At 49.2% G+C, this 22,347-nt stretch overlaps 1 protein-coding gene across 1 annotated transcript in view; it reads right to left on the bottom strand.

The window, feature by feature from the left end:
- Positions 1-22,347, bottom strand: part of EPAS1 (endothelial PAS domain protein 1) — a 94,279-nt gene that overhangs the window by 38,936 nt on the left and 32,996 nt on the right. Inside the window, exon 2 of the mRNA XM_052648001.1 lies at positions 3,130-3,320. Within this exon, the coding sequence (XP_052503961.1) occupies positions 3,130-3,320 (191 nt within the window). The remainder of the gene's footprint in view (positions 1-3,129; positions 3,321-22,347) is intronic.

Below are 22,347 nucleotides of genomic sequence, written 5' to 3'. Positions count from 1 at the left end.
GCTGAGGTTTCCTCTCCAACATTCCCACACAGAACAGCCTACTGTGAAAATCAAAGGGAAACGTGTTACTAAGTAAAGAAGAAACTTCTCTAAAGCAAAACCTGGTCTTTTTTAGCCTTTTGAACTCTGAGGTATGCAACCAGCTATTTCCTATCATAAAGGGAGCCAACATCGACGCTCACCTTTGTTAGAAATGCTTCCATCATGGATCTGTGGTTTATTTTGACTTAGGAAGGCTTGGCGACTCTGCATTTTGCTAGAAATTGCTAGAAGGTAGTAAGAGGACAGTAAGGGTTTACACTGGGTTTTCATTTACATCATTTTCCCCCAAAAGTCTATACTTATAAATCTATTTTCTTGATCATAGTTGGTTTTATCTCTAGGCTGTAACTTATTGAGAGCCTAATACATGGCAGCAAGAGGATAAGGATTTTTATATTCAACATCCTTGGACAGCACTGCAAGTGAGTACTGGCAGCCACTTTGTGCAGCTGAGAAAGTGAGCTGGAAGGGTGGTAAGGAGGTTTTCACAAGGCTGCAGAGAAGAAAGGCAGCCTGACTGAGGTTCTAGGGAAGGTCTAACTGCCCACAAATCCTGTACATCTTTTCATTGCACTGCATGTTTTAAACAAGCAAAATATGATTAAGATTGTCTCGCACTCAATTCCTAAAAACATCGTCAATAACTGGTCTAAAGAGTGTGTGGCAGCAACGTGGAAGAGGGGGCACAGAGAGCCATCCGTCACCTCCTCCCTCGGGTGAGGCATGTTTTATGAGAACTGCTCCTTCAAGGACACCCGGATCAGATGACCAAATGCGGACACTTTTTATCCTTTTCTGTCATTTCTTTCCTCTGGACTGAGAGGACCAGAGCCAACATGCTGAGTGCTCCAGTAGGTCCTGGGGAAAGCCCAGCCAGAGGGCAGGCACTTTGTGTCCACAACTTGCAACAGGCCCTGGGGCAGGGATATGTGAGGTCTTGCTGTGGCCACTCTGGTCCCATCTCCCCAGGTGTGTCTGGCCCACAGGGGGCTCTCGCCAGCACACTTGCAGGCAGACATGCTCAGAGCCTCTGACACGTGTCCTGTCCAAGCCACCCTGAACCACTGGAAGGGGGGTGGCTATGCACGGGAGAGCTTGGAAACCCAAGGCCGTGCACCGAGAACAAGGGTAGAAACAGCCACCAAGTGTGTAAGGACCTGCTACAGACCCCACTGCTCAGGGCCAGCCCCCAATGCCTCCCTTTAACTTTGGTTCCCCACCGAGGAAGACCCCCTTTCTCCCCAATCACCAGGCCCCATCCACATCTTCAGGCGATAACGACCAAGTCTGCAGAATGCTCCTGCCCTCCCTGTCTCTGTTCCACTGGATTCAAAAGGACTTGAACTCCAGGTACTAAATGTGTGCCTTTGCAGCAAAGTTAACTTTTCTGTGCCTCACTTCTAATCATCTGTGAGATGAGCAGAAACATCCTCCAAGCCGAAATTCAATCAGAGAGCTGTCTCAGGATTAACATATTACTCCTTTTGGGGACCCCTGTTGGTGGAGGAACAGGGGTGATGGTGGTGAAAGGAAGTAGTGATGAACCCAAAGAAATCAGTGTCTAAAAGTGGAATTTCATTTCGTGTCTCAGAGTGGAATTTCAAGTACTGGAACAGGGAAGATGAGATGCTTCTGGGTGTGGGGAAGGGGTCTCCGCTTAGTCCTTAAGTCCTCCACTCCCTGTTCTGTGCAGATGGAAAGATGATTCCAACACGGCAGACACTGCCCTCACCTGTCCTAGAGCACATGCTTCTTTAAAGGACACAGGTACACCCATGCCCTGCGATGGCATCTCCAGGCCTTGCACTTCAGTCCACGGTTCCCTTTCTCTGTAGCATCTAAGACACCACGCCTGCCATCACCTTGCACTGCTTCTTTCAAAGTATTTTGAGAGCAAGGTTTCACCCTGGGTTCTCTCCCTCTTGTCTGCTCTTTTCTGAGATGCTTTAGATTTTCAGGCCAGGGTTAGCCCTCCAACCCCTGGACCCACCGTGCTGTCATCCTATTTTCTGAAAGTCTTCCCCCCATATCCTTCCTGCGCTCCTGGGCCCAGAATAGCACATGGCGCTCCGGCTTCCCCGCCTCACAGTGGATTCCCTCTGTTCTGGGTTTCCTTCCCAGAATAGCCACTGCATAACAGGATGGCAGAGTCCACCCCGCTCCAAGGTACACGGCTCACTCGGGAAAACTAAAAGCCAAGCATGAGAGAACTCCCCCTGCCGCCCCGCTCTGCTCACCACCTCGGACGTGGCTACTGACGGTGCCACAGCTGGGCGGGGGCGGTGGGCGCAGAGGGGCGCAGCCCCCTGCCCAGTTCCCTTACAAAACTGGCAGACTAGAAAGGACTGACTATCTATCTGTTAGATCTGATATTGGCAGAAGCCCCAGGCCTCCCCCTTCTGGTCTGGACTAACAGGAAATGGTATTCTGAAGAAGATGAACTCAGGCGGGAAAAGGTTTCGTGACCTTGAGACTTGCAGAGATAGCAGGGAAGGTGAGAACTCGTGGGTTCTGAGGGGAGATGGTTATCTGTCCGGGGCTCCCCAGCGTGGCTGGGCCTGTGCTTCACAGACATTATCTCAGTTTATTCTTAAAGATACCCCGAGCAATAAGTATTCTAACTCCTTTTATGGATAAGGAAACTAGGGGCACAGACGCTGAATAATCTGCCTGGCATCCTGGCTAGTAAGAGGGAAGGGTCACATGGGCACACCTCTGCCTTCTGGAGAAGGTGGCCAGCGGACAAACACTAAGATGTTCCCTGAAGGATTCATCCAACCTGGACTGGAGTGTGGATCTGCCAGCCGAGGGCATGGCAACCGGGAGCCAGCGCCAGCGGCTCTCACTCTCCCAGCCCTCTGTGTCCCCTCAGCTGCCAAGGCTTCAGCCCATGATTGTAATCACCGCCAAGGCCACTGCTGGAAAGAGGTGCAACAGAAGAGAGCTAAACGCTATGACAGCGTTGCTGCGGGTGGAAGGTGTGCAGAGTGGGGGTTCCTGGCTGGCCTGTCAGCTCTGGCTCCTGCGTGTGAGAACACGGGGGTCGGGGCGGGACAGAGGGAGGGGGCCCAGGGTTCGCGGCCTCACCGGAGGACAGGAGCTTGTGCGTGCGCAGGAAGCTGATGGCCAGCCGCATGATGGAGGCCTTGTCCAGGTGTGAGCTCACGCTGTGCGGCAGGGGCAGCTCATGCGCCAGCTCATAGAAGACCTCTGTTTCCTTGCTCCGCCGGCACCTGGCGGCATCTCGGGACTTCTCCTTCCTCCTCTCTGAGCTGCTCCTAAGTTGAGAGACAAGGGTTAGTCTCCAGAACATCACTGCCATCCCATCACACCCCCGGTCATGACACCCTCAGGACTCCCCCATCCAAGGCATGGCTAGACTCTCCCGCTGAGCTGATGTGGGCTCCCATCGGTCACCTGAGCCACAGGTGACAAAGAGCTCTGCCTTTGTGCATCTCGTGTCTGCTCAGCCGCCCTCCCGTCCCGCACGCCATGGAGTCCACACCAGGGCTTCCAGAGGGTGAAGTCTGAGCAAAGACTTGCTGGTTAAGTCAATCCACTGACAATGCCCGGGGGTTTTTGGGGACTGAGGTGAGTGCCCAGGACAAAGAGGGAAGTGGGAGGAAGCTGTGGCCAGTGGCTTAGATGGCTGTGTCAAAGCCTCTGGAGAACAAGATGAAGAACTGCTTCTGGATAAAATGCTTAAACAACTAAGCCCAGTAGTGGCCCTTAGATTCCATTTCCTATCAGTGATTTCCATCACAAAAATTGAAAACACCACTAGAGCCCAGGAGCAGTCAACCAGACGGACACCTATCTGTCTGATGTCCCAAAGCACACACCTGTCAAGGGTTCAAAAGGACCAAGCACAGACACGCTTCCTCTCTGATCTACCAGCATAGGCTTCCAGTCAGTCGCATCTCCCTTCTCCTTGCAGGAGAGAGGTCCACTTGCCAGCGCTGTACATTTATATTATTTAAACTGATTAGCCTCAGTTTTCTCATCGGTAAAATGATAATACAGTATTTGCCCCACAGAGTTAATGTTGAGGACTGAATGTGATAACACATGGAAAATCTTTAGTGCCAGGGCTCTCCCGATGGTAAAGCTGTGTTAGCTAATAGTAATAACAAATTTGTCCATGAAGAGAAGAGCATGAGAGCAAAAACGTTACAAAAGAGTACAGCAGAATCCTATTTTCATGGAAATATATGTATTATACATAACACTTCTTATATAGGAAAAATCTAGAAATATAATAAAATATACTAAAATACTAATGACTATTGCTCTTACAGCTACCCTGTTTATGGTGCCTACTACATTTCAGGGATTGTGTTAAGCACCACGGCACTGGCTCCTCTAATTCTCACAACTAACCTTGGAAGTGGTTATTATTATCCCTAATTTACAGATGAGGAAATGGGTCGACAGAGGCTAAGTATCGTAGTCCCTCCTTTATTCACGGGGGTTCATTCCAGGAGTCCCAGAGGATGCCTGAAAGCACCAACCGTCCAGGAGCCTTGCATGTACTGTTTTGCCCTAGACTAATGGGCAGGTAGCATATATGGCACAAACATACAGGACAAAGGAGTGATTCACGTCCTGGGTGGGACGGCAGGAGATTTCATCATGCTACTCAGAATGGCATGAGACGGAAAATTTAAGAATTGCTCATTTCTAGAATTTTCCATTCAATATTTTCATCCTGGGGTTGACTGTGCGGAACTGAAATCGCAGAAAGTGAAACCATGGATAAGGGGGGACGGCCGTTAATTCACCTGCAGCCTCTAAGACAGCCTCTGGGTAGGGAAGTGGGACTCTACACCAGGCATCTGGGCCCCAAACTGTAGACTCTTACCCACTAACAATGTCCTGCCTCCCTATCTTCAAAAATGTTCACAGTGTCAGGTCAGTGAGGTGAGGAGGAGATTTTTTTTTTAAGTGCTTATCCATATTTTCTTATGTTTCTATAAAATACCTATATTGCTTGTTTAATAAACAAGTGTCCAATGATGCTCATAGCTCTCAAGGCCTCACCCTACCAGCTCCGGTTTGCTCTGTCTATCCTTTCTCCTGAGAGTTCTAAAACCAAAGGTTACTTCTCTTTTTGTTTGGCTTTGCAGACTGAAATCTGGACAGAAAAAAAAAAAAAATCAGTATTTTGGAGATTCCCCAAATGTTGACATGCCATCTCTCAAATCCCTCAAGATTTGGGGATGCCGTCTCTCAAACCCCTCAAGATCTGGGGCAGAGGCACTGTTCTGACTTTACAACATGCTTTACTTTAAAAAAACAGAACATCCAACTCCTTGGATGGATTAAGCGTCATAGATCCAGAATGCAAGAAGAAACTCCAACACCTCTTGATGTTCTGGAAGAACCTTCTGAAAAATTGTGAAATGGGTGGGATTGTTTTTCTTGCCCTATCTCCCTTTTCTGTTTCCTTTACCAAACCTGCTTCCTCCGTGCCCTGCCGCTCCCCACCCCCACCCCCCACCCCGCCCCTTCCCCGCTGACTTTCAGCTGTTACAGCTCTGGGCCTAGCACCCCACCCATCCTCACACCCATCCCTCAGAGCCTGCCCGTAGGATCATTCTGCTCTCCTTCCAGCCAGTAGTGGCAGTTTGTACACTAGTCCCTCCCAGTTGCCTTTAAATCCTGACCTCTGACTGTGAAGCACAAGCGGTTGGTCAAGGTTTGCAGGAGTCCTGGCCCAGGAAGGGAGGGTGGGAAAGAGGCAGGATGCTGTCACTGTACCCACCGCACCTGCGTGTCGTGACAGCAGGTAAAGGACAGCCGGTGTCTTTAGGACATTGACTCCACTCTCTAGCACCTACGTTCACGCTTTCTGAAAAAAGCATCATCAACACATGATCAGCCATTCGAAGCCTCTAGGGAAAGCCTGGGCTTTCCTGGTGGCTCAGTGGTAAAGAATCCACCTGCCAATGTAGGAGATGCAAGTTTGATCCCTGGGTTGGGAAGATCCCCTGGAGAAGGAAATGGCAACCCACTCCAGCATTCTTGCCTAGAAAATCCCATGGACAGAGGGACCTGGTGGGCTACAGTCCACGGGGTCGCAAAAAGCACTGGACACTCCTTAGCGACTAAACAACAACAGCAACAAGAGAAGGCCCCCTGAGTGAGACAGACACCAGCACAGGCTGTGACCTTCAAGCCAAGATCCGCACACAGTGCTTCCCTTTGCCATCACCCTTTCCTTGAAGTGGAAGAGCAGACAGAGAGGAAGAGCCAGGGAAGGAAAAGGCTGTCTGGAGTTGGCGCTCTGTCCGGCAATGGCCTTTGAGATTTGGCTCCTACTATGTTCCCTTGGCTGCACAAATGTTTACTGACACTTTTGTGTTGGATGCTGCACTGAGAATCCTACACACAGTACCTCATTATAATCCTCTTAATGGGACATGTGAGATGGGCAAGGCAGGCACTGCTGTTGTTCCCATTTCACAGATCTGGAAACTGAGGCCCTGCCAGGTTAAGTTACTAACCTAGGACAGTTCAGCTAATTAGCAGCAGGGCTAGGACTAGAGCCCATCTCTTCTCAGGCTAAAACACACTCTTTCTATTTCTTAATGGTAGGAGATAGTGGCTTTAGCAAAAATAAACAGCAAAGTCTTAACATTGAGAAAAAGAAAGGTTGAGAATCTCACACAGACTCTTAGTTTAAATGTCTGAGCTCCACTTCAGGTACCTTGTTTTTATAGTAGTGCTTGGGGACCAGCATGACTTTAATTGGATTATCTAGTTAACCTTGACACAGCCCAGAGATATCTGTCTAATGTTGACTCTTGGAAGAACAGACAAACATGTGTAGCACTGCCATCATTGGATTAGCAACATGAAGAATTACTGTTAAATGTGAAGGTAAGACCTGCCTTGACCCAAATGATGCACCCAGCTGACCTCACCCCATCAACCACCATTTGGGCCTCTCAAGCCAACAGACCAAGGAACGGGAAGTTAGGAGGACTGGTTTTAATACACTGGTTAATGCACTTGTATTAATACTGGTTTTAATACACTGGCAACCCATTATCTTGCTATCTGATGTTGAACAAGGAAATGCATTCTCAGTGCCCTGATGGCCTCATCTGTGAAATGGGAGCCTTCTCCTGTCGTCTTTGTCAGGATCAAGTGAGACAAGTATAGAAGGGATGGGAGTACTAGAAAGCTTTCCATGGGATATTAATGATCCCACTGCCAGGCTAATCTGAGCACTAGTCGCAGTCAGACTTTGGCCCTACAGCTGCTGGTCGCCAAGTCACCACTGTGTCAGGGCTGCAGTTCCATTTGTTGGTCAGGCTGATTTTGACCAGTTCGTTGGGTCATGTTGCTGGTCCTTCCTAGATCAATGAGGCTTCATGTCCTAAGGTGCATATGCCTTATTTTCTCTCCCTAGATGGGTCCTAGAATTCACCACAAAGACCAGAATTTTTTTTTTAATGATAATTCTAGACATGCCATGTTACAATTCTCTGGTTTATTTATTTTTTGGTAAAAATATATTTTATCTAAGTTTTCCAGATCATCAGATCATCAGAAATGTATTTCTCACTCCAGTTTCTCTTTCTACAAAGTCCCTGCTCTCATCCTTCTTGGTGGCCTTCCTGTGACCATGGGGTGGTCCTATACAATATGTGGTATATGGAATATATAATTTGAACATGGCCCTGGTTGACTGTATCCTCATGCAGACCCAGAAGTATTTACTGAGCTCCCTTCTGGACCTTGTGGCTGAGATGCACATTCCTTGTTCTCAAGGAATACGCAGTCTGATTGGGATGCCAACTTGAAACATCCCTGTTAACCAGACAAATAAGTACAGACAAAAAGCACAACAGGTGGTTATGATGAGAGACAAGCTGGTGGCCACAAGCAAGGTCAAGGCAGGCTCCCCAGGGAGGCAGGAGTCCAGCTGATTCCAGAAGGACAAACGGCAGTACCCTCACAGTATTTGAGGGGTATAGAGAGCACTTTTTTTTTTACATGTTATCTCATGTGAGTCTCATAAAATCCCTGAGAAATAGAAATCACCATCCCCATTTAATAGATGAAGTGGAAATGTAGACAGATGAAGTGACTTGCTAAAAACATGGTCTCAAACCTAGTTCTGGGTTCAAGGTCAACATTTTTCCACTGGCAGCAAGGAAGCTGTTATTTGCTGTCTACTTTTGGAGAAGGAAATGGCAACCCACTCCAGTATTCTTGCCTGGAGAATCCCATGGATGGAGGAGCTTGGTGGGCTACAGTCCATGGGTCGCAAAGAGGACACGACTGAGCGACTTCACTTTCACTTTTAATATGGACCAGGCTGTTAGGTATTTTCCCACCAACTGGATGTCCATATATACTACAGGAAGGAGAGAGGGGGGCAATATGGAAAAGAGACAGTGACATAAAGATTCCTTGGTGGGGTGGGAGGAGAGGCTGCCTTAGGTGAGCATCCCACTCACCTTGGGAAAAGACCTGGAACCTTAGGAGTAGGATTAAGAACCAACTGTTGTTCTGACTCATTGAGACCCCTGGACTGCAGCACACCAGGCCTCCTTGTCCTTCACTATCTCCCATAGTTTTCTTAAATTCATGTCCATTGAGTCAGTGATGCCATCCAACCATCTCATTCTCTGGCTCCCCTTTCTCCTCCCGTCTTTAATCTTTCCCAGCCTCAGGGTCTTCTCCAATGAGTCAACTCTTCAGGTGGCCAGAGCTCAAAATGAGTGTGAGTAGGAAGAAGGGGAATTGGGGCAGGATGCAGGCTGCATCACTCAGGGCTGAGAGTCTGGTGCAGGGCCATCAGAAGCGGCTCCGCGCTGCTCCGTAGAAGCCGCAGGTTCAGCCTGTATGATTGTCTCTCTGCACGCTGCAGCTGGAGACCAAGTAGCGTCTCTCACTTTGGGGGGACATTTTCATATACACAAATGTATACTCTTTCCAAGCTCAAATCTCAAATTCTGAAACATTCAATCTCAACTAAGGGAAACAACCAGGCAGCCAGTCAAAAGATAAAACAAAAATGACTGTCCTAAAGCTTCAGCGGGTGCATGCTACAGGTTAAACAGGGAGAAAGCTCTTTGCCCAGAGCTTCATTATCTTAAAAAGTCTCTAACTTTGGAGACATTGCTCTAAGCCTGGCTTAGGGATCCCTACTTAAGTCAGTAATGGAACCACTATTAGCCTGGCCTGGGGCCCCTGAGATGTCACCCTCTACACCAAGGGGGCTGGTGGTTTAGTTAGCCATAGTCTCCTGACCTTTAGCGTGATTAGGGTTCCCATGACTAATGCCTGTAGGCCATCAGGGTGTCAAAACAATATACCTGTTCCCTGTAAGGTTCAATGGCTTAGAAGCAGAATGAATTTTTAGCAGGTTAGGGAGAGAGAGACTGAAACTAATTGAGCTGGCTTGAATCAGTCTATTGGCTGGTGGTGAAATTCTAAGCTGGTACCAATTTGCAGGAGGCTGTAAATGGATGAAACAAAGGTCAAATGCAACAGGGAGGGTGTCCCTTCACTGAGGCTGCACTGCTGCTGCATGAGGGGTGCCTGAAGGGAGGAATGTGCTCCAGATCCCAGCAATCAGGATCCCACCCAGGAGTGGCTGCCCTACACAGAGGGGTTGACGGCTTCATGGATTAAATCAGAGCAGAACCAAAGCTGGTGCTACTCAATCTCGGCTGCTCATGGCAATCACCAGAGAAGCCTCAAAAAATGGATGCCTGACCTGGCATCAGGGGTTTTAAAGCTTGCCCTGTGATTCTCCTCTGCAGCTAGGGCTGGGAACCACCACTGCAAAGCAGTGCCTTTAAAAATAAAAAGGCTTTTTTTTTTTGGTGGAAGAAAAAAGGAAACTGATATTTATTGAGCATGGGGGCTAGGTGCATTTCATAAACATTCTCCTCTGATCCTTACATTATGTAGCAGTACTGGTCCCAATTTTGTAGAGCAGTGGATCTCAACTTTAGCTGGCAGGAGAATCACTTGGAGGGCCCGTTAACAGATTTCTGAGCCTGTGATCATGGGTCTTTGGAGGACTGAAATAAATGCAGGTGTACTCAAACCTAACCACATCTCTTCTCCTATCATGGACTGTGTCCACACTCATTATGTACAACAAATCTCAGGTAACCATCGTAAACCAAAGTTATTTTATCTAGGAGCTCATGTGACCATCAGTGCCCCAGAGGTATAACTGACCGAAAGAGGGAGGTGAAAACAAGGAGACAGATTTGAATCGAGGCTACATACAAGGCAACAACCCTCCAATACAGCCACCTGAGGAGAAGGCACAAACTATACTCTAGTGAAATGGCCATTTGTTGTTGTTGTTTAGTTGCTAAGTCATGTCCAACTCTTTGCGACCCCATGGACTGTAGCCCACCAGACTCCTCTGTCCATGGGATTTTCTGGGCAAGAATACTGGAGTGGGTTGCCATTTCCTACTCCAGGGGGTCTTCCCAATCCAAGAATTGAGCCCACATCTCCTGCATTGGAAGGTGAATTATTTATCATTGAGCTACCTAGAAAGCCCTAAATGATCACCACACTAAGTGTTTTAGGAGGTCTTTAATGGTAACCCACTCCAGTATTCTTGTCTGGAGAATCCCCTGGACGGAAGAGCCTGGTAGGCTACAGTCCACGGGGTCGCAAAGAGTTGGACACGACTGAGCGACTTCACCTTTAGAAAGGACCTCAGAGCCACACAAATCCATCATAATACTTCAGAGAACTAACTTCATTTCAAACTGCAAATAGTATTATCCTGTTTAACCACCCCTTTTAGTCACCAGACTTGGCTGTGGATGGATCTCAGTTGTTTGAAAGAATAAAATATGCCCTCAAAGATAAGGCCTTGCCACAATTGAAGGTATTGAAAAGAATGGCCTTTGGCTCTGAAGGCAATTCCAAAGGAGTGGCAAAAATGCTTTAGAAGAGGGTGGTGTGGCCAACTTTCTGGATGTGTTCTGATGTTGCCTAGAGGCAGTAGTGAAGTATAGGGGACTCTGACATAAGTTATATATTATATAGGAGAGGAAAAGGCATCAAAATTATCCAGCTGACACAGAAGAAATTAAACAAGCAAATTCAGTAGAAACTGGGCAGATCAGACAGAACTTGACAAGGGTGGAAGGCACTATTCACCCAGCAATATGCATGCTTCAGGGAGAGGACTGGCCTCTGCCCTGAAAGAGAGCACAGGCCAACTGGGAGGTAAGACTAATACTCCAGACTGGGGCATCAAAAGCCCTGAAAGAAGGGATACAAAGAAGAGAGGAGGGCTGCAGAGGCAACAGAGCCCTGCCCCTAAGGAGGGATCCTGGAAGCGTCTCACTTCTCAGCCTCCCCACCACCCCTGTCTTGAGGCTAAGCCCCCAGGCTGCCCGACCCCTCCGATGGTCTGTGCCCGGGGAGACAGGGCCTGGACTGCATTCAGCACTGACAGTAATGCCTGGGGCCCTCCCAACATGGCCCTCTAACGGTCAGACATGCTCAGGGCCCACTGGAGATGCTTATCAGGTGGCCTCCTAGGCCCCAGGCAGCCTTGGGGAAGCGAGCAGCAGACCCAATTACCAAGCAGCTCCGTAGGCACAGCCCATCTGGGGCTCCAGATAACCCAGCTCCTCACGTCATCTGAGGATACGTGCAGTCCTCAGCCCAGCTGGGAAAAGCATGCGTGCACAGGAGTAGCAGTGACAAGCTGGCTCTATGCTGAGCTTCACCAAGCCCAAGACTTGGTGTCGTTCTCTGCTCAACACATTGCATTTGCATCACTCATCACAGCTTACAGCGCACTTTACACATTAATCTGTAAATCTCACCCAGCAGGGCACAAAGAGCAGGTGCTGTTATTCCCATTTTAGAGATGAGGAAAATAGAGGCTCAGAAAGGTACTGGAATGTGTGGAGCTGGAACCAAACCCCTGAGCTCTGTTTCCAGGACACATAACAGAGCCCATTGCCAAGAAGCACTTGGTGGTTCACACGACTGGAAACAGACTTTCATTATGCATTACCATCACATAACCTAGTTTAAGATAACACTTTTAAAAAAGGCTTCGGTGGAAGTAAGGGTATTGCACATTTAGTGCAGGCAATTTTGAAAACACAAACAGTACAGAGAAAAAAATTGAGATCTCATTGGACACATGGCTTGTTACTTAATATTTATCACATTTTGGAGAACTCTCTAAAGATACTCCTAACAGCCAGCAATGTCATACTGTCTGGGTGGATCACAATGTGCTGGACTGTAGATCAGAGTATGGCTTCTAATTTCTAGCTGTTATAAATAACACTATCATAACTACCTTTCTATCAGGTGTTGCCTTTTAATTTATATATTTTTTTATGATATAAGGTGACACATACCCAGCTTGCTGCCAGCTCCCCATGACTTTCTCACCATGATCACCTGTGGAAGTTGAAGAGATGAGTTTGGGAGCAGCATCTTCGAGACCACGGCTGCCATTACTGAATGCAGAGCCCCAGAAGAGGTGCTGCCACAGGGAGACAGCCGGAGAAGCACAGCGGGGTGTGCACTGTCTCAGCAGCTTTCCCTGTCCTCTGACCGGCTCTCTGAGGCTTCCTCTTTCCCTCATGCCATGCCCAGTTTAAAACATCTGAAGAGAGGTGACTAATTGAACTGGAACTGGAGAATCCAGTTCTGCAAAGATGGCCACTCCTGCTGGTCAGTAGGAACTCAGCCCCAGTGTGAAAATAAGGTGTTATTTCTATCTGCCCTGATTGCATCATGAACCGTGCACTGAGAGAAGACTCCCCATAAAGAGGGAGGAAAGTGAGCAGCCACAGAGCAGCTGCCTGGCTCCCTACTGGTCTCTCCGGCCTCCGATGCCCACTCGTGCCTGCCCTACTGCACCGTGCAGACTCCAGCTGGGGGACTAATTAATCCCAGCAAGCTGAGGGGCTGCTGCTGCTGCTGCTGCTGCAGCTAAGAAAGGACCACATGGAACACTTGTCCCTTGCTGAAGAACTCTCACCGTACCGCCTCTGACTTAATCCTGAAACAACCTGAGGAGGTAGGCCTGTATCAGCCCCATTTCACATGAGGAAACAGACTCCAAGGATGTTCGTGATGTGCCCTGTGTCACCCAGCAATGGAGCCAGCACTCAAGCCTACCATCTGACCCCAAATCCCATACTGTACTGTTGGTGGCAATCGGGCAACCTTCCCCAAAATGCCCACGGGCAGACCTCTCTCACAGGTTCAGAACGTTTAGCTGTGTCGGGGTGAAGCCTCTACGGATGTTTAATGGGATGAGTCTTGGCTGGGATGCAGCAGAGGGAACATCATTCTCACCCTCTCGTCTTAGGCCAGTCTCACCAGTCCCACAATAACCATCCAGGCCCAGGAGGATCCCCTTTCTCTGCTTGGAGATGTCTGTTTCACAAAGACAAAAACTTCCTACTTTGCCATCAGCATCTATAGACACCAGAAAAGACTAGGGTTTCCCTGGTGGCTCAGATGGTAAAGAATCTTATCTGCCTGTAATGTGAGAGCCCTGGGTTCGATCCCTGGGTCAGAAAGATAGATCCCTTTGGAGAAGGAAATGGCAGCCCACTCCAATATTCTTGCCTGGGAAATCCCATGGACAGAGAAGCCTCGTAGGCTACAGCCCACGGGGTTGCAAGAGTCAAACACAACTGAGCAACTAACACTTTCCCTGGCTTTCTACACACACACAGGTTACACATTCCACTCTTGCTACATGCTTTTCCTTGGTGCTACTTGCCCACACCCAAGCTGGTACCAGATCTGATCAAGGGTTTTCCCTAGGGCTTCTCTCTGTCAGCAGCCTACTTCCTCTGAATCCCACAAGCTTCCAACAGCACAATCTGTGGTTTGGCTCCAGCCATTCTGCCTAGGCAGCCATCCTGTTCCTACAACACTGCCTTCAACTAAGAGAACTGATAGAGACATTGCACGGCAGAGGGATAAAGAAAAAAAAAAAAGCCCTGCCCTAGATGTAAAATGATCCTGGATCATTTTATATTTGTATAGAAAAGCCAGCAAGACTGGGAAACCAGTCTTGCCTTCTCCTTCCCCAGCATTGCCCCCAGATCATTTGCCTCCTCCTTCCCCAGCAGGAGGCAAGCACTTACCCTGGAGGTAGTGGGAAGCAGCTTACTGTCCCCACAGAGCTTAAGACCTAGCCCTTCTCCTCTACTCCCCACACCTTTCCTGGAGGACGTGCTCTTCATCCCTCGGTTTGTCTAATCGCTCTCATCCTGCAGGACCTCCCCAGGGCCAGTTTCTCCAGGAAGGCCTCACTTACGCTGACCTCTCCACCTCCCAGTTCAGAGACCCTGCGTCGCATCATCAGGCCCTGGGTTGTGCTCTACTCACTTCACTTCCGTAGCCTTTGTCTCCTCACTGGAACCACCATTCTGGAGGGAAAGGACCCCACCATCTGCTCCTCTGGTGTGCTCCAAAGCATAAATAGTACAGGGTAGTAGGAACTGGAGACATTAGATAAAAACCGCTTAAATGATTTCCATTCTGTGAATTCTTCAAAATTGCTCACTGTTCTATATCATTCATGAAAACTCTAATCCAATTCTTAATTAGAATAAAAGATTTCCATCTAAGAAGAGCCCTAGTGCAGAGACACTTCAAGATGTTTGTGTGTTTCCCCAACTCTTTGAATCAGAGTTGAGGTCTGAACTAGTGCTGCTGACAGCTGCCCGTGGAGTCACACAGAGCAGCACTTCTCAAACCCGACTCTGCCCACAAAGCACCCCAGGATCCTGTTACAATGCAGTTTCTGACTCGCAGGTCTGGGCTGGGGTCTGAGGTTCTACATTTCTAACCACCTCCCAGACGATGCTAATTCTACTGTCCACGCCCACAATTTAAATAGAAAGAGACCCAAGGACACATGAGACCTGGAGACCAAGGACATGAGGGAGATACCAACGTCTGGCTGGGTCAGTGCTACCCAGAGATGCCGTCCTTATCCATCCGCAGTCACCTGAAGTCTAACAAGTCAGCTCTCCTCTTCTGCCAGGAAGCATCTGACTTTTTCTGTTTCTTGATAGGATTTCATCAAGCCCTACTTTGGAGATCCTCATCTCCTTCACATCTTCACCACTATCATCTCATCCCTTCTTGTCTCTTAAAACTCCATCCCTTGGGGTGCAGTTCCAGCCCTACTTCCCCAGACACTTCCCCGGCCACTCTCACTCCCTCCTCCAAGGCACCTCCCGCCCACATTTCTCACTGGCCCTCCTTAAAGGTTTCCCAGTCTTGCTGGCTTTTCTACACAAATCTCCTGCTGCTATAAGTAGACTGCAAGAAAGTGCCTTGGGGGTGGGGCACAGACACAACATCGTCTACTTCAGTGTATCCTTCAGGGAACCTTGGACCACGGCAGACAAGTAAATATCTGCTACTCGACTTTAAGGACAATTCAAGTGTGCCCTTTACTCATCTCCTTTCCCTCTCAGGGAGGAAAAGAAAGTGATCCCGGCTGTCTTGGCCTCCATCCCCAGTCCTGGGCCTTGCTTCTCTCCCGGGAGCTGCAGCTGGGCAAGCCTAGACTGTGTTTTGTTCTCCGAGGCTCCTCTCCCCTTAAGGGAAGAGTTAAAGCACTGGGAAGGCTGCTTCCCACTTGGAAATCTCCATTTCCTCATGCAGTGTGAACAAGAGAACATCTATGATCAGAGGCTGAGCGAGCCAACTGCACAGGGAGTGAACGCGCCCTGAATGGGGCTGCTCTAACGCCCGCCAAGTCAAGTCATTAAGATGCCATCCCTGAGGTGCAGCCCCCAGCGTCACCTCAAGATAGTCCCTCAAATCTTGCCGGCAGAGGGGATGAATGGGGAGCCCAGAGTCTGCTAAAAGCAGGCTCTTTCATGAGCAGGGGGGGGCCAGGACCTCTGCACTGACACCATGGTGGCGGGGGTGGGGGCGTGCGGCTGGGGTGCTGCAGGGGAAGCAAAGAAGTCCTCTTGCCCCTCTACTTCCCCTCTCACTACACAGAACTAAAATCAACCCCCTGCTCTACAGCGAGTGGCCCAAATGATTGCTCCTCAAAAGGCAACCAAGGAGGGGGGAGCGTAGGGGCCGCGGGGGAGGTAATAACATTAGAGAAAATATGCACAATGCCAAAAATAATCACTGTGTCATGAGAAAACAGAACTGGGCCGCCTCGGGGGCCAGGCTGGGTATATTCAGGAAGGAGGGGGCAGAAATTCCCCTGGCAGTGTCGTCAGACATTCTGGCTGAAAAAAAAAAAATTTAAAAAGCCCCAAACTGGAACAGACAGTGGTCAGGGTGAACTCAAGTACAGAACATGATTTTAAGGGTTGGTTCTCTCCTCTTTATTTTAGACACTTCAATTTCAAAGAAAATAACAGTTGTTCAGACTTCTAATCAGAACTGATGCCTAATCAGTTAATAGTGAAATATCCACAGGATTTGCCTTACTAATCCCAATTTGACACCAGAACTTGTGGTGCCTGGTATTTAAAGTATTTCAGAACAGCAAGGGTGGGGTGGAGGGAGGCACAGGTTCTGTCATTCCTCCTCTGATTCCATACCCCTTCTAGCCTCCCTGTTGATAGAATGGAGAAAGCAAAGACAAAAAAAAAAAAAAGAAAAAAAAAAAACCAAAAAACCGGAAAGACAGAGAAAGGAACCCAGAGAGAACTCAAGATCCTTTCTCTTTAGAACCACAATTTTCAGCCTGTTTACATGGTCACGTTAAGTCCCTGCTTTGTTCATTTCTGCCTCCTCATACTATGATGTGACGTGAGATAGATATCCATGCACGTTTAGAAAGCTACGTTGCATTTTTTTGTACAAAAATCATCAAAAACCATGGGAAATGCCAAAGAGTCTTCCTCACATTACTATCGTGCTCTCAAGTGATAGTATTGAGTAATTTGGGAAACATGTTGTGTTTTTTTCCCCCCAGCCACCACTTTTTCTCTCTACTCATTCAGTAAGAATTTGTGGATCCCTTTTCATGTGCCGGGGCTGTGAGCAATAGAATGAAAGATGGAATGACCACACCTGACCTCAGGGAGCCTGCAGAGAAGTGAAGAGTCAAGTCCTGAAGGAACGGCCTGGGGGTCAGCAGATGCCATGGGAGTTTGCGTGGAGAAAGTCTGTAAAGCTGGACAACACGGGGAGAGCCCGTCACTGAAGGCAGAATTCGAAGGAGGAGCAGATAACAGGGAGGTAATCATGAGGGCAGGAAGGGTAAGAACAAAGATACTACTGGGGAGTGAATAAGGGTGCCAGGGGTCAGGAGACATACTGGAGGTGGGTGCAAGGCCGGAAAAGTCCAAATGGGGAGAATAACTTTACTCAGCACACAGGGCTGAGCAGCCAAGCACAGAGGAGGGCTGTCAACGACAATAAAGCTGCTGAGTCGGTAACCACCTGCCCAACTGACCAGTTAGTGGTTGACCTAGCAGGTGGTGGGCAGTGTAGAACCCGGCCTGGACCCCTCTTCTGCTGGTTGTGCTTCTGCCACAGTGGACAGCAAATATGAGAACCCTTCTTCCTTGGGAGCAGAGCCAGGGGAAACAAGCCCCTTTGTTAAGAGCTCTAAAAATGGCAGCAACCCTTGGGCCACCATGAGCGGGCGCCTCGGTCCAGCCCGCAGAGACTTCGGCAGGCATTCTTGCTGAACAGTTAGTCAGACACTGCCCATGGGACAGAAAACAAACGTGAGCAAGGTTGCGTGCCTCCTCGGGCTCCAGCGGTGTTGCATTTGTTTTCAGACTTTAGCCCCTATCCTCGAACTGTTTTCCCTTGCCTCTTACCTCCTTGATCACGGGTCAAGAAGAATACACTTCCAACCAGATATCAGAGAGAGGACCAGCACAGCAGCCCACCCCTGCTTTCCCCAAGCTATTTCAGCATGTCATTCCCCTGTTTAAAAAAACAGGGGCAGCTCCCTACTGCCCTCACCGTGACATTCAAGCCGTGGATGCCCCTCAAGGTCTGTGCAGCAAACCCCTCTGCTCCAACCAGACTGCACTCTGCACCACTGCCCACAACTCAGCTCCCTGCCTGCTGCCCAGTTCTTTTTTCCTTACCTGAAATGCGATCCCTCCTTTCCTACATTCCAAACCCTGTACTTTCAGAACCAACACAGGCCCAGCAGCTCCACAGAGGTTTTCCTGGCCACACTACCCAGTATGCACTGATCTCCCCTCTCCTGCCGGCCCTGAGCAACCAGAGAGTTGAGTTGTTTCACTTAACTACAAGCGAGCATCACCTTAGTATTCCCTGTCTTAAGGATCTTCTCTGAGGGCAGATGCAAAATGTCAAGAGTTCATGTATCAGAGGCTGGGGCTGCCTCTTACCCCAACAATAACAGCTTCGTCCAGCTCTTTCAGATACGGTATGGTGAGCTGGAGTGAAGGCTAAACCGGTGTGATCCCCCGCAGTGGGATTAGGATGGCAGAGCTACAGTCCTCTGCTGCTTTCCGGGTAGAAAGTGGGTTAATAAAGAGGCGTGAGGGTGGCTGCATTCATCACCGGGTTACTTAACATCCAATGACTCCCTGTTGTTCCCAGGGACCAGATCCTCATACCCTCAGGACGTTTTCATATGGAGCTGCTGGCTGTGCCCGTGTCCACATCATGTTCAGTGTGCCAGACGCCAGGCAGCTTTCACTAACACCGGTGAACAAGCCTGGACAGAGGCAGCCCGTTCCTTCCTCGCCCCCCTGCCCCTCCCCTCCCTCCTCTTCCCTACACTCCAGATGAGCCCAAAGAGGCTTCTGCCTCTGACCCCACCTCCCAGAGACAACAGAGTGATCTGTTGCCAACACCACCATCACCCAAAGTCCTCGTGTCACATGTGGACATGCCCTTTCGGGAGTCAGATTTCTGGCAGGGAGGACGCTGGAGCTTGGCCAGGGTTCCACCTCTTCGGTGATGTAAAATAGAGGTGAGAATATTGGCCAAACCGAAAAAAAAAAAAAAGGAAAAAAGCTACTAAACACAAAAACCCTAAGGGGGGGGAACCCCACTAAAAACCCAATACAATCTTAAAGGCAAGCAAGAAGGGTTGGAGAATGACCTACACCTTGGAATAAGCCATTAGCCCACACTTCAGTCTTTAAAAATCTAGCCCCCTAACCTCAACCCTGCCCCCTAACATACCCACCCCAACGTACACACACACACCCCGGACTAGGAGGGGTTAACAGAACCCAGCTGCTCTCTTATCTGGCTAGCCTGCTAATGGCAAACCTCTGGTACTGAGATTCTACAAGTGATTTCTGCAAATCACTTTAATTAGAGATAATGTCATTTTTACTTCATTATCCAGCCTAGCAGTCAAAGAGAAACAAGTCAATATTATTTCTGTGAAACACCAGTTCTGCCCTTTAATGCTGACAGGTGACAGGGAACCGAAACTCCTGCCTACACCACTTTTCAGGAGATTCTGGTCAAAAGACTGGGAGGTTAACCCTTGGTATCCTGGGCCGAGCAGAGCACCCCCAGCAGCCTTTACCCCAGAGACTCTAAAGCAAAGGCTGGTTTCTGTGTCTGGGACGAGGGCCCCCTGACTGCAGCACCGTGTAATGCCCGGGCAAGCGAGTGGGGCAGCACACTGCTACCTCCACTTTGTGGGAAGCAATCATTAACATGTGAGTCAGCAGCCGAGAAAAGACTTTAAGCCCAAGGGAAAAACAGCCCCAAGTCCCTGTAGCCTCAGAGGCCACACTGGGTTTGATTAAACCATTTGAAGATTAGCTGTGTGTGGGAGGCCTGAGTGGCTATGTAGTCCTGGCAGCCCTCATGGCTCCTCTCAGCTGTGCCCATGCTGACTCCCTCAGTCGTGTCCGACTCTTTGTGACCCCATGGACTGCAGTCCGCCAGGCTCCTCTGTCCATGGGAATTCTCTGGGCAAGAACACTGGAGCGGGTTGCCATTTCCTCCTCCGGGGGAATCTTCCCAACCTAGGGACTGAACCCAGGTCTCCCGCATTGCAGGTAGATTCTTTACAGTCTGAGCCACCAGGGAAGCCCAAGAATACTGGAGTGGGTAGCATATCCCTTCTCTGGGGGGTGGGGGGGGTGGAGTCTTACTGACCCAGGAATTGAACCAGGGTCTCCTGCATTGCAGGCCTGGGACATTTCAAATCCTGCTGCCACATTGGAGGAGAAGATTTATTTCTCCAGAATCAAGTAAGAAATGCTCTTTGCTGGGTCTGTGCTTATGGCTGCTGCTGCTAAGTCACTTCAGTCGTGTCCGATTCTGTGCGCCCCCGTAGATGGCAGCCTACCAGGCTCCCCCATCCCTGGGATTCTCCAGGCAAGAACACTGGAGTGGGTTGCCATTTCCTTCTCCAATGCATGAAAGTGAAAAGTGAAAGTGAAGTCGCTCAGCCTTGTCTGACTCTTAGCGACCCCATGGACTGCAGCCTACCAGGCTCCCCCGTCCATGGGATTTTCCAGGCAAGAACACTGGAGTGGGGTGCCATTGCCTTCTCCGTCTCTGCTTACTAGTTTCTCCTAATTATTTAAAAATGCCAGATGCAGCTCTGGTTTCACTGGAGTGACTTCTGATCGCCTTTGAGATTGTGAGAAACCTGCTTGCCCTACACCCACCAAACTACAACTCTGGCACGTAGCAGAAGTCCTGAAGCACCCAGGGTTCTAAAAAGCACCATCACTGAGCTCAGAGAGCAAGGACTCCTTTGCATTTTAGCCTTCTGTCAAGAAGTGTGGCTCTTTGGAATTTAAATCCCATCTGGCGTTTATGTTTGGTGAGCTTTTGTTTTCATTGAGCCAACATTTACTGAATGCCGGCTCAGCGCCAGCCTTAGGGGATACAGGAGGAAATATGGGTCCCTGCCCACAGTGAGCTGATGGTCTAGTGAGGGAGATGGACAAGTAGGTCAGGGCCTAGGGCCAGACAGACAGCCTGGGCTTGGGGGCGCAGATGTTTCCTCTGTGACACCGGGGCAAGTCACTGAGGTTTCTCTAAACCTGTGTCTTGTAAAAACAGTTCGTCTCAAAGTCTCTGCCTCCTGGGCTCTTGTGCAGAATAAGTGTTACATATGTGCAGCACGCTTAGAATCATGCCTGACATGTAGGGTTGACTCTGTTGCTGCTGAAGTCAATAAACAGAGCTCTGGGAGCACAGAGGGTGCCCTGACCTAGGTGAGGAGAAAGGGAGACCTATGGAAAGCTTCTCAAGGAGACAGTTAGGACAGACAGGAGTGAGCCAGGTCAAAGAAGGGGTGAAGGGGTTCCTGACAAGATGGGCCAGAACCAGGCCTGGTAAAGAGGGCTCAACTCAGGTTTGGGAGCACAGGCCTTAACCAATTGGGGTCGACCCAGAACGGGGGGATTGTCCCTCCCGAGGTGTCCCAAAGTGCCCTCAGTAAGAAGCAGAAGCCTGGGTTAGCAGAACCATGGGGCAACCCTGTTGTGGCATTTCTTCTATTTTCACATTCCTAGTGCTTTGACAATGAGATGATTGTGTGGATATTACAAGAGGTGATTATCTCCATGGGTGCTGACCCTGTTCTGGCGCAAAGACCTTGCCTCGCCAGAGCCAAGACTTGTGAGGTCACTGCTAAGTTGTCAATTCTAGAGAACCTCGACAAACCTCAAAGCCACCAGGGGAATCTGCTCTTGGCAGGATGGCTTATTTTAAAAGACAAGCTGCAGTAAACAGGTGCAGGACAGGAGGCAGCCTGTACATGAGGCACTTTCAATTCAAAGGGCTGTGTACTAAACTTCCCCACGTGGAGCGGCTGGTGAGGGGTCAGAGAAAGGCAGCCTCCCCATGAATCAGCAACCAACATCCATGCTACTGGGTGCCACGAAGCCCTGGTCCCGCAGATCCTCTGTGGGACTAGGGGTGTGCAGGGCACTTCCTGCCATCACAAGGAGAGGGGAGCACAGAGTTGATGGCCTCTGTCATGATTAAAGTCTGAAGATGGAAACTTGGAGGAAAAGTTTCAAGGAAACAAAACGTCACTGAGTCTTCTACATGTTACAACAAACCCAGGCATCACAAACGTTCCAGGACCTCAAGCAGAATGTGTTGAGCAGTTACACATTCCTAGCTGGATTTAAGTCCTCCTGTGAATGATTCATCTCGATGTCCAGTGATGAGCTTCTTGGCTGTGAGGAAAGGAGAGCTAAGGAGATGAAAATGTCTGATAATCCATGTGAGGCAAGTAGAGGTTATAGAGATAGCCAATAGTGTTTTCTCTTTGGGAAAGTTTAACAGACACCTTATTATTCTTTCTTGGAAACAAAAATAGAGAGGAGCATAGGCCAGTGAACAGGC

This window comes from Budorcas taxicolor, chromosome 11 (assembly GCF_023091745.1).
Source record: "Budorcas taxicolor isolate Tak-1 chromosome 11, Takin1.1, whole genome shotgun sequence".
Lineage (NCBI taxonomy): Eukaryota > Metazoa > Chordata > Mammalia > Artiodactyla > Bovidae > Budorcas > Budorcas taxicolor.
Note: the sequence above shows the minus strand (reverse complement) of the source record. Positions and strands in the feature narration are given on the sequence as shown.